The 12,347-nt window shown below is 46.6% G+C and overlaps 1 protein-coding gene across 2 annotated transcripts in view; it reads right to left on the bottom strand.

Annotated features, from left to right (window-relative positions):
- Window positions 1–12,029, bottom strand: part of LOC144101940 (RNA polymerase II subunit A C-terminal domain phosphatase-like) — a 72,721-nt gene extending 60,692 nt beyond the window's left edge. For both annotated transcript variants that reach the window (XM_077635178.1, XM_077635179.1), the window contains exons 1-3: window positions 11,806–12,029; window positions 10,214–10,297; window positions 7,745–7,829 (exon numbers count right to left, since the gene is read on the bottom strand). In XM_077635178.1, coding sequence (XP_077491304.1) covers window positions 7,745–7,829; window positions 10,214–10,297; window positions 11,806–12,014 — 378 coding nt within the window. In that variant the 5' untranslated portion in view covers window positions 12,015–12,029. The remainder of the gene's footprint in view (window positions 1–7,744; window positions 7,830–10,213; window positions 10,298–11,805) is intronic.
- Between the last annotated feature and the right edge of the window lie 318 nt (window positions 12,030–12,347).

Raw genomic sequence — 12,347 nt, 5'->3', positions numbered from 1 at the left:
ATTTTCGCGCAGCTTCCCATTCCCATTTCACTCTCCCAATGACGCGACCAATCAAAACAGCCTATCTTAGCACATGGCGGAAGTTTGCACTCCATGGTTGCCTGTTCTCTGTAACTCGTTCATGCCAAGGCTGGCAGCCCCGTTTACATGGTTACAACCATGTGAACGCTCAGCTGACCCAGCGATGCTTCACCGTCACGTCGACGGCGCAGAAGGGAACACTGATCCGTGACGTTCTCTTACTTATTGATCTGAACTCGAGCGAAAGATACTGCGACGCTGTGACAGCCTGCGCAAAATATCAGACACATTTAGCATAGCGCGTACCGCTACTGCTTATCGCCAACCATCGCTCGTCCCTCCTAGCGCGCTGGTTGGTCACGGCGAGCAAGGACCGCGCGCTGTTGACGGGAACGTGGCGCCACCTGGCGCTGCCGCCCGGTGATCCTCCACAAGCTGACGATGCGCACTGCCTACTAAATGTGAAAAAATGCATCCTTCCTTGGGGCCTAAACGAACACTTAGAGTGCAATGGCTCGATCGGATCAATTCTGCAAAGCCGCTCTCAGATACACAGAGAGTAGCCATAAGTGTTTAGTGCTAGGTCGTAGGATGTTTACAGAGAGGCGCAAAGTCCTTCGATGCAAAAAGTAGCCAGTGCCTCTGGTGGCGTGTTTTTGTTTTACTTAATTTACAGTGCTTTTATCTAGGGCAAACAAGCTGGTTTTGTTAAAGTAACATAAAACACAAAAACTTGACAAAACGTATCGCTAGTTATTAACCCAATTTGCAGTATATTTACCCTTTGTCCGATCATAAAGCTTGCTCTCCGTGATGTCATATCCACTGCTAAAAACCACCACTGTATGGTGACACCGTCAGCGCCACGAATTCGTTTTTGTGAGCTAATTAAAATATTAAAAACCGCAGTATACGCGGTACGACCGATGCTAATAACATCACTATAACTCATTCTATGCAACCAACAGGTAAAACAATGCACTGAAAATGTGTTTCGGAGCCCCTTTAATGCAACCACTGATCATCACTAGTGCAACTTAATCCATTTTTCAGGGATGGGCCTAGTTCCAAAACTTCAGGGATTTTTTTAGAATTTTTGGGGGTCCGCCAACTTCCAAATTTTAGGCGTTCACTTGTCACCTGCCACAGCAGGCAGGTTGCTCACAATCCGGAGGACAGTTGTGATCAGTGTTGGCGGTAACGCGTTACAAGTAACAGCGTTACCGGTAACTCGTTACTTTTTTCAGTAACTTAGTTAATGTACTCGTTACCATTTTGGAACTGTCGGTAACGGGTAACCAACTTGCGTTAACATTTCTCGGTAATGTGAGGTGTCACATTACTAGTTACTTTTTATTCCAATTGTGCCCCCTTCGCCCCCTTCTTTAGAGTTCCTAAAGTGATGTTCCAAATAAACAAAATGTACAGGTGCTCTCGACGACCCTTGTTGCAGCTTGCATGCATACCACAAAACGCCTGCCCTTGATGACGCACTCAACTAAAAGAAAAAGACAGAATACCCATAAAGCATGAAACACCTGCACAAACACACATTCACACTTGCCTTCACCTACCCCCCTTCCCAAACCACTCAGGCACACAGCTCTCAGAAGAGTGGAAGCATGCCGAGCAGTTTGGAGCATCACATTTTTCAGAATTACTGTAAAATTGTTGAGAGTACAGCAACATTTTCTTGGTGAAGTTAGAATTATTTATTTTTTATTTATTGATACTGTTGACCCTCGCTTGAGGGTGAAGTGTCATTTTGTGTTTAATGTCACATTCAGAAATGGCTCCATCATGTGCCCGAGTTAGAAGCCATCGCATGTAACTCTACAGGCAACTATAGGCCACTATAACATTGCTAAGCTCCTGAACTTTTGCACAAAGTATTCTCGTTAAATATGGATTTCAGGTAAAATCATTGTTCGGGCTAAAAGTTTTATGCGAAATATCAGTGTTATAAAATTGTTATCGTGAGTTCTTACAGCGAAGACAAACTGATTAAAATTTATGGCCATGGAGTAACAGCAAAGTAATGTGCGGCACTTTTTTTTGGTAAAGGTAACAAGTTACCTTTACAAGGTTACAAGGTAACAAGCTACCTTTTTTTTGTAGCTAACGTAGGGCGGCAATGCGTTCCTTTTTTTTGCACAACTACTAACATATTTACCATATTTACTCAGATCTAGGCAGGTACTTTTTTTTTTCAATCGTTTACGAAAGTAGAGGGCTGGCTTAGATTCGAGGATGTGGTTTGCCCGCAGCCGCTAGACACGTAACACCAGCTCGTGGCCACAGTTTGAAGCTGCTTGCAGCTTGCAGGTTTGCAGGCTCCATTTTGCTTGTTGGCGCTGGCTTGTTCGAACGTTGTGAACAAATGTCTCGCCATCCTGTACTTGTTTGTGTTCGTCGCCACATGACTTCGAGAAACGCCCATGTTTGCGGCGCAATGGGGACCACCAAGCAGTGCCCTTACACCACGGCTTTTAAGCAGAAAGCAGTTTTGGCGGCGGAAAGCACTTCAAACCTACAAGCACAGCGCAACTGCGGCATGGACGAGAAGAACGTGCGTCGGTGGCGGAAGCAGCAGAACAAGCTCAACTCCACTGCAAAGCGAATGGCCCTCACTGCACCCAAGAGTGGGCGACACCACGAGGTGGAAAAGGATGTCGCCAACTTTACCAGGAAGCAAAGGGAAGGTGCGATGCCCGTGACGACGGAGATAACACAGGAAAAGGCGAGGGAGGTCGCTAACGTTAGAGGCGTCCCACGGACCTAATTCACAAAACCAGCAGGGGCTGGGTCACGTATTTCAAGAAGCGGTTCGGGTTCAGCCTGCGACGGTGGACTTCCGTATGCCAAAACCTACCAAACCTACCACCTGATTTTGAGGAGAAGCTGGTGGCATTTAAGCGCTTTGTGATCAAGCAGCTGGAGAAGCAGTACAGTCTGGGCCAAATCAGTAAGGCCAATCAGACCCCAGTGTATTTTGACATGCCTGTGGCATACACAGCCTATGAGAAGGGCGCAAAACAGGTGAAAGTAAGAACTGCTGGGTACGAGAAGCAACGTCTTACCATGATGTTATGTTGAATAGCTGATGAGTGAAACCTGTTGCCCTACCTCATTTTTAAGTGGAAAACGCTTCCATCCGGAGAGGTTTTCCCTAAAAACGTCGTTGTGCACGCACAAGAGAATGAATGGATGAGTGGTGCCCTAGTCGAAGATTGGATGAAGACCGTTTGGCAACGTCGTGCCAGGGTCCTGTTGTTCAAAGAGTCACTCCTAGTTCTCGACTCGTACCGCGGCCACTTGACAGATGTCGTAAAGTCAGTGCTTTCGAAAGGTGGTACAGACATTGCGGTGAACACAGCAGGAATGACGAGCCAGCTACAACCACTTGGCGTTGCAATCAACAAGCCCTTTAAGGATAGGTTGCAGAGGCAGTACAACGACTGGCTGACGCTTCAGGACCACCAGCACACACCAACCAAGCGCATCACGCATGCTTCGCTTAGCCAAGTGGCAAACTGGGTTGCCGCAGCATGAGAGGAAATTCCGGCCGAACCGACTGTGTGGGCCTTCTGCAAGTGCAGTATCTCTCGAACGCGCTGGGTGGAAGCAAAGACAACGCGCTGTGGGAGGAAGCCAGCGACAAAGAGGACAGTGATGTCAACGATGTTGATGAAGAAGAGTGCTACGACGTGCTACGACGCGCTACGACGAGCGTCGCAAGCTTAATGAAATGCATGTTCTAGTCCTAGTCAATGCCTTTTTTCATTCGGCTTACATTCGGATCAACTTCTGACTTTAAGAATTTCGAGAGTCAGCCTAGAATCGAGGCCAGCCTAGATTCGAGTAAATACGGTAGTTACTTTTTTTCGATCACGCCTACAACACTGGCTGCGATCACCTTACAAGGTCACGTGGCCTCTCTCCACCAATCAGGGAATTACATTATGGAGAAACTGGCATGACGACAGCCTAAAAACTATCGGATTAACAGATTGTGAAGTACTTCCGAGTTGAGGCTGCACACAGTTTTGTGGACGTAGAAACAAGAGTAAGCACTCACTTGACTCAAAGCGGTCACTGCTACCAAGTACTATTTGAGAAGACAGCAAAACAATGGTTCATTTTCAGCTTGATGTGCAAAAAACTGAGCCGCTTGAAGCTGCTCGACCTTTCAGAACTTGCTTCCAAGGATCCAAACGTATTCCAAAGGTGTAAGCTGCCACACATGTTTGTTTTTATATTTCTGTGCCTTAGGTACATACTTTGTTTCATACATAGCAGGCAATGCTGCCAAAGCTAGCGCACCTGCTCGCGCAGGCTAAGTCTGCGCACAGAAAGTAGTTCGCCACACAACCACAGTGACCATAGACACATTTCGTTGCGGAAAATCTCAAGTACCATGAATGGCAACCTCCTGCACTTCATTTTTACCTCCTGCCACATTTTCGTCCTGTGACTCATTGAGACTTTTAGAAGTAAGAATGACATGTGGTGCTATGATACAAGGCTGGTAGGACGAATCGTTCTTACTTCATCCGCACCTAAAAAGCAGCCCAAGCACAGTGGAAATTATAGCCGGAGGGCCCCTCTCTCTCTTCGTGAGCTTGAAGCGCGGAGGAGACAGTGACAACGCGTCGTCGGCACCGCCTCCTTTGCGCTTCAAGCTCACGAACAGCGTGTGCCTCACACCTTCGAACGTAATTTTCAGTGCTACCACTTCGTTTTATACTGGTCTTTGTTTTCGTCCAAACACTGAATGAGGCTTCAAGAACAAATGACACATGGCGGAGTAGTATTGTTTCGCGGACACACCACTTCTGCAGCCTCTGCAGCGTTGCCTGCTATGTATGAAATGGAGTATAGGCAAATCTGATGGATGTAGTTCGGTTTGAAAACAAATTTCAACTTACCCACATATTGAATTTTCGACTGCATTGAGGCAACATTATAGTTCCATTACAGTTTATTCCATTACACTCATTACAACTCATTACTGTTCCACACACACACCTGCTGCCAAGAAACCTCTCTCTCTTTCCCAGCCACCTATATCGCAAACCCTCTGACTACTTCGAAATAATGGCACAAATTTGACATGGCAACACCCAGCCTTTCTAGCCACAGTGCCTGTCATGCACTTCTTTCAACACCAGGACATGGTAATTCTGAACCCGAGTTTGTTATTTCATGGTAGACACATAAACCTACACTTTCTTCTCTCGCCCCTGTTTCAAACCTTGCCTCATAGCATGGTTTATATGTCTGCCCCAAGCAAGACAGTTGCTGCGCCTTTCCTCTTCCTCTTGAGCCCCCCCTTCCCTGGATAATACTATCATGGATTTCAATGATAATGGCATGTTGTATCTGTACCACAGCAACGTTCATAAAGCTATTCCGATACTCACTGGGTCCTGGCATGCTCTGAGGAGTATGAACAACTGCTATTGCAAAAGATCAGCTATCTAGACTGCTACCTACACAATCTGCTACGTACTTTTGCCGATCTTTGCCTGAAGCTTGACCCTGAAACCCCAGCCTCGAACCGAAAGCAAAAGCAAAATGAAACGCAGCGTGCTGGCGCATATACTTCACATTTGGCCAAGTAAGCTAAATCGGTTTTAAGTTTTTCGGATGTTGGCAGCTGTTCAACAAGGAACTGAGAGGCAGACACGGACCGAGGCAGCCCGGATGGCTTATGCCAAGCCTGAGACCCTAATGCCGCTTAGCATCCAGGAACATCCAGAGCGTAATACACTGGATGCATGGATGCCCTCAAAGACTGCAAAAGTCACCACAAATTGAACAGTTAAAGCAGCTGCAGTTGTGAGGCCTCTGGCTTGACTGCAGCCACTGAATTTTCAACTCAATTTGATGTGCCTCCAAAACTGTCCACATATGTTGTGTACTGCATGGTATCATGAATTATGAAGAGAGCACACGTATGCACAACAGCCAAGTACTCAGCTTCACACCTAGCTGCACAGCAATGGCAAAGCGTAAGAACAGACCGATTTCACAAAGCGCACTGTGTATGCACGCGCTTACCAGAAGAGACCAAGCCTTAGCTGCAGTCCTTCCACTTTCCCTTGCACCTTTAATGGCATTAGATTCGGTCACAGTAGCTTCTTTCCTTTGCGGCAATTATCGCATTCTGCTAAAGGAACCAGGTGCAACTTTGAGAGGGGGAGCGGCTCTGGGAGGGGGTGACCGCGGCACCCGAAATGGCACAGGTGGCAATCAAAGCGTGCTTGTCCCTCACGTGATTTACCAGAAAAACATACCTATGCATGGCCATACCAGGATTTTTCACGTGTTCAGATGATGTTCTTATTTGTGTCCACTTCATTTCCCTGGCAGTTTTTCAGTGCCAATCGAGGAGTCGACCATGACGAAAAACTTCTTAATTAATTTATTTGTGCTCCTTTATGACAAATCCTTGCTTTTTCGCATTTTCTTACAGAAAGAACAATAAATATACTGAATGAGCAGAATTTTAAGTCATGCTTTACTGAATTATCTGTCGCACATTGTATAAAAAAAAACAGGTTTAATTTTGCATGGTTACAGTAAGTTTTACTTGTCGAAATGAGAGTGGTTAGCATTTATGCTTTGCTTTTGTTTTAGCCTGCATTAGTCTCATGATCCCGCATCAATCGGTCTGCATATTTTGCGACAAAAAGTTTATGCATGGCATTACCGCATGCATTTTAGCTGCGTTTGGTAATGAGACGCCAAAGGTTGATGTTCCTTTTTTTTAGGCTACTTAAAACTTCCTGTGCACCTGTCTGCGTTAGGCGAGCTTTCATAATACGCATGGCGTACATGAACAAAACAAAGACATTGAGAAGTCAGCTTCTCTATTTTGCGGCTTAACTGCAATAGACCTGGGTGGGACGAGCAAGTTCAATCGTTTTCTTTAAAGATATCCGTGAGATATCTCCCAGGGTGCATCACGGCGGTGGTGGCGTAGCACAACTGCTTGTGAAATCGGTCTAGTGCTGCATAAAAAGATTGCTGCACAAAAGCAAACCCAGCATTTAATTTATGAAGTTAAAAGGTGAAAAAAAAAGTATCAATTCCAAGTGCGAAACTACAAGGATTAAGCAGGACTGCAAAGGACACAATGCGTGAACCATACTCTTCGCCGGCTTTTCATGGCAAAGAAGGAAAGGCTACAGAGGCAGAGTGTCTGTAACTGTGTCATTCCACCGAATAGTTCAGCTACACAACTGGTGTGTTCCGCTCTCTCCACAGTACATTCACACCATTGCTGGGGCAGCTACAGCCGCCAACAGAAGTTTCTTGTAATTAGATATGCCTAGCAAATTCCCTGCAATCAAGAAAACTGTTCTTTGCTTGACTTTCAATGTTGAAAGTAGGCAGCTGTTAGAAATACACCTTAAATAACGAAAGTTGACATTTCATGTCTTAAGAGTAAACTGATAACTGCAAGCAGAGACTATATTCCGCTGCGTAGGAAGAAAGGGCGCATTTTGGTTCCATAGCTTCCGCTGTGTTGCCAGGAAAAGTTGTCGCGGAGTATTCAAGTATTCAAAGGCTTCGAAAAAAAAGTACAACACAGCCACATTTTCCTGAAAAAGGAAAGACACACGAGGTGCAGGCCAGTTGGGGATACAAACACTTTCAACCTCAACGCCATTCGCTCGTGAATGCAATCAACTTTTGCTGCTCACGTAGGCCTCACCTCCTGGGTGACGCGAAGTTCAGGTACGTTGTGAATCATGCTGACAGAGGCCACGTCCGCCGATGCTGGCACCGATTCCCCGAGCCTGAGTTGAGAAATAGACTTAAATGTAAAGAAACTCACCCAGGACATATGAAATTTAGATGAACGGTTCATTACACACTGATATGTAGTAATCACAGTTGCCAAATGCTCAGCCATTACTTGCCATCATTACTAAGGAACTAGCATTTTAGAGCACAAAGATGGCCTAGTTGGTAATTCGAAGAGAAAGACAAAATCGCTAGCACGAGAGAACATGGACAGAAACGTCCTTTTGCTTTCTTGTTCTCTGTCGGTCTGTCCATGTTCTTTCAAGCCAGCAAGTATGTCGGCCTACTCTTGATACCTTAGCTGCATTCGATTCAGTGCTGGTTCACAGCACCAATCCTGAAAAAGTTCCGCTGGTGCCAGCGCGGTGCAGAACCAGTTCCGCGGTGCAGGTGCAGCACTTCAGCAGCGCCATACCTCACAGGTGCGACAATCAAGCGCCTGCAGGCAGGCCTTGTTGTCTACTCGCCATGGAGGTGTTAAGTTCTCGCGTGTATTTCTTGTGTGCAGTCACTTTCGTGCCTAACGAGAGTTGAGTTAGCCACGGAGTTGGCCATGTCCGATTATGGAGTAGTTCTACTCTTCTGACAGCGCTGTCGGAACCGACCCCGTGCTGTCTTTCGCTGCACCTCACTTGGTCCGTACAGACTGCAGTCGAATTCTGAATTACTATGAAAGTGTGGTTGCAGGCTACTTCAATTTCGAATTCACGAGGCACTTCAGACTCTCTAAAGAGATGTTCAAAGAGCTCTCGGCACTTCAAGGCCCCTGCATATTTTCCAATGCCTTGGAGAGGGCACCCACGAATCACTGCTGAGAGCCCGCCTCGCTCATTTAGCTCCCTATAAGTAGTGATTAAAAAAATGAGAAGTCCTCTGGAGTAGCTGGAGTAGCGCTGCTTAGCGCTGGTCCGGCATCCCAGTAGCCACAGAGGACTAGGCAGCTGCAAACCAGCAGCATCTGCCTCCATGCTTAGCGCAGCAGGCAAAGTTAACAGTGCCGGTTTGACGCAAAACACGCTCATATTCGCCCTTTCCGCAGTTTTCCAACAGCACAAACAGTTGTTGCGCAGTCTGAAAAAAAGTTTTTTGCGCAAACTCGCACAAACATGGATGACCTGTCACAACATGACAGCTACAATAAAGTTACCTGCTGTCATGTAGATTTCAGCGCCATTTTCTCGCAAAATGACACCGGACCTGTCGATGACTGTGAAGCAATGCCTCAATTTACCGTCGATATTTAGGAGCATGTTAGCGTTGTCTGCTGAAAGCCATCTCCACATGCACAACCTCTTTGCAACTCCTTGGTGGCTGATGCCGTGATTCCTTGCAGCAAAGTGGCACCACGGCTAAACCCGAAGCAATCATGGACGGTGACGCAGATGGAGCTGTGAATCGTGGCGTAGGGAGGCTAGCTTTGGAAGCCCATGGCAATACACCAAATCAGGGGGTACAGGGAGATATGTTATGGGCGTCTTTCGAGAAGAGGGGCTAGCAGTAAGATAGCATTCGAGGAACGATTGAGAAAGATGGAGGAAAAGCAGTGGGCTAGGAAAGTTTTCAGATACCTGTACATAAAGAATGTTGACACGAAATGGAGAAAGCGAACTAGAAAATTGACAAGCAAATATCTGGACAGCAGTAAGGGGGCAAATCAGCAATTATCGGTTAAGAAAAAGGTTAAAGAAACAGGGAGAGCTCTGTGAAAACGGGGACGCTAACAAAAACGGGACGGGGAACACACAGAATGTTTAAGCAGGAAATTGCCAAAGAAAATATCTACAATAATTCTAGGGAAAGCTCTTTGTTGTTCGAGGAGAATTTCGGACTAAGACATATCGAGTCAGGTACCACGAGATAGACACGTTATGCGATGCATGTGGAGAAGACGACGAAATGGCTGAAGACTTGATACTTTTCTGTAAAGGGCTGGAATGATTTATTCAAAGCATTGGGGTTTAAAGACAGTGAAAGAAAAATAGATTTTAAGCAGGAAGAAATAACCAAGAGACAGTTATCTGATTGGTGGCTAAAATCAAGACAAGAGTAAAATTTCACAAGTCATGGCCAGGTGGCTTGAGCCACTGCCCCGATTTAAAGGGTGCAACCATATCCATCCATCCATTTAGTACAGCACACCATGAACCGGTGCAGACGGTACAGTGAATGATAGCTGAATAGAATGCAGCTTTTTGCTACACATTTGAGTATTTAATATTATTTTACTGTGTGCTTTGTCTCGCTTACTTTTTTCACCTGTAGTTACATGATTTACATTGTTCGCAACAAATGACCAAAGCATAATTTTTGAAATCTAACACGGTGTAAACAAAGATGTGGCAATAGCGCACGGACAGGCCAACAGCGGTTAACTTACTGCCTCAGGTCAGCCCCACACTCGGCGCAAAGGTCCTTCATCACCACAGGATGCGTGCATAGGGCCAGCTCAAACAGCACATCACTGGAAAAAAACAGCGTGGGACACTCATCAATGCACCATCACAGACTGCAGCAAATTGAAGCAAGTGTTTAGGGTTCTGCTGAAGCACAGCACTGACTGGCACTGTATTTGGGTCCAAACCAGACCTCTCTGTTCTTACTGGGACGTCTCCTCTCATTGCCAAATGTCCCATCAGGTTTCGATCAGACCACTATATCCCTGTCATCATCACCAGCTTATATATGTCACAAGGGTAGAGACTTGGGCGATTCGGTAACGGTGATCCGTGGTATGTGATAGTAGTGCCAAACAGGACAAGGGACAAAGAAAGACGCACACAACCCAAGCACTAACTTCTGACTGGCAGAAACCTAGGCGACCAAGACGAACGTCACCCATGAGGACAAACAGGCGCATGCATCCGGAAAAGGTAATGAAAATCAGGTGAACGAGGAACTACGGACATGCACGACCAGTGCTGTCCAGTGCTGAACAAAGTAACGTTCAATTAACCCTGTCCTGTGCCACCTGTGACCACCTTATCCTTGCAGACTTCATAATCTCGTCTGCCCACACGACTGTCGACTGCTCCCTGTTACACTTGCCCTCTCTTGGGATCCATTCCATTACTTTAAATAACGTGTGCTGTTAGTGCATATTTCTTCCTTCTTGATTCTCACTACAATAATGTTAACCAGTGTTTGTTCCTTTCTCTTAACTTCCTGTCTCTTAACGTTACACCTATCACCACACTTATCGCAAAATGCAGAAAGGTTAATTGCTGTGCGATCTTTTTTTTCGTACCCTTTACATCACAAGCAGTAAGGTTTGGCTAGGTTAGGTTGGGTTTGTTTTCACAGGACCAGGTGGCAATTATTGTTCCGAATAAGCATAACTTCAAAAGCGGCTAAATTTTTTTCGGTGTGTTCACCGTTAAGTCCTGACGGAACAATAACAGCTGCGAGAGTCGTGTCCAGACATATCAGTACATGGCATCCCAAAATACATCAAGACTGGCTGTTGCTCGGCGTTTTTGTAGCCGTTGTAGCCGAGGTAATAAGTTCGTTGCGCAGTCACAGAACCTCAGTGACGATTACTGTCCCATCTGGACGCAACTTAGAGCGGCTGTTGTACCGTCTGGACGGCACCACAGCCTTCGGAAATGTTTTGCGCCAGCCTGAGGACAGCGCATACTGGTGCTGCAGGCGCTCCAATAAAAACTGTCAACACGCACATCTGGTAGAACTACTGGAAATCGGAGCAAAAAGGCCCAGGCAAAATTGCATCCCTCTGACGAGCACACGCGGGGCCGCGTTCCACTGGACGCTAGGCACACAGTCGACGCCACAGAGAATGTTCGAATAAGCGCGGGCTCGCGCGCACGCCACCAATTTGAATCGCCTGCCCGCACTATGGCGTGCGTTCCGGGGTGAAAAAGGGAAAACACTGAAATGCCTCCAGCGCAGCGCACGACCACTACACGAGTGAAATGATTTCGCGCAAACCGCCGCGATTGCGCGTCGTCGTACCCCGGGTTCGCGACGGCCCCTTCGGGGGTGACCAGCGAGTCGACGGTGCCGTCGCACTCGGACTTGAGCTTGCATAGCTCGCCGGCTTCGGAGTCCACATTCTTGTACAGCAGCAGGCCGGTTCCGTGCGAAATGCGGCTGCCTGGCTGAATCTTCCATTTGACGATCCTGATCGGAGTTCGACCCGTGTGCCGACACGAGGCGGCCATTGCGATTGATCAAGCGGCGGTGGTCCCGCGGCAAAAAATACAAATACGTCATTAAGCTGAAATACACTTTTTATTCTCCATGAATTTGTTTTTATCAAATTATAAAACAAATTTAACATTATTAGCCTTCTATATCGATGCATAACATATTCAGTCCGAAGTTATTTTCGTGTTTTCGTTGCCATGGCTACCAGCGCTTTTAAAACAACGCTCAGGCCGTGCGCTGGTTCGGTTGAAGCAAAACTATGCAAAACATTAGCTGAAGCTCCTCATGCAGACTACCAAAGAGGGCGCCACCAAGCCTTCAAGGCGGCAGTTTCGATTATGTGCTGC

This window comes from Amblyomma americanum, chromosome 8 (assembly GCF_052857255.1).
Source record: "Amblyomma americanum isolate KBUSLIRL-KWMA chromosome 8, ASM5285725v1, whole genome shotgun sequence".
Taxonomy (NCBI): Eukaryota; Metazoa; Arthropoda; class Arachnida; order Ixodida; family Ixodidae; genus Amblyomma; species Amblyomma americanum.
The sequence above is the reverse complement of the archived record's forward strand: the minus strand, read 5'-3'. Positions and strand labels throughout refer to the sequence as shown.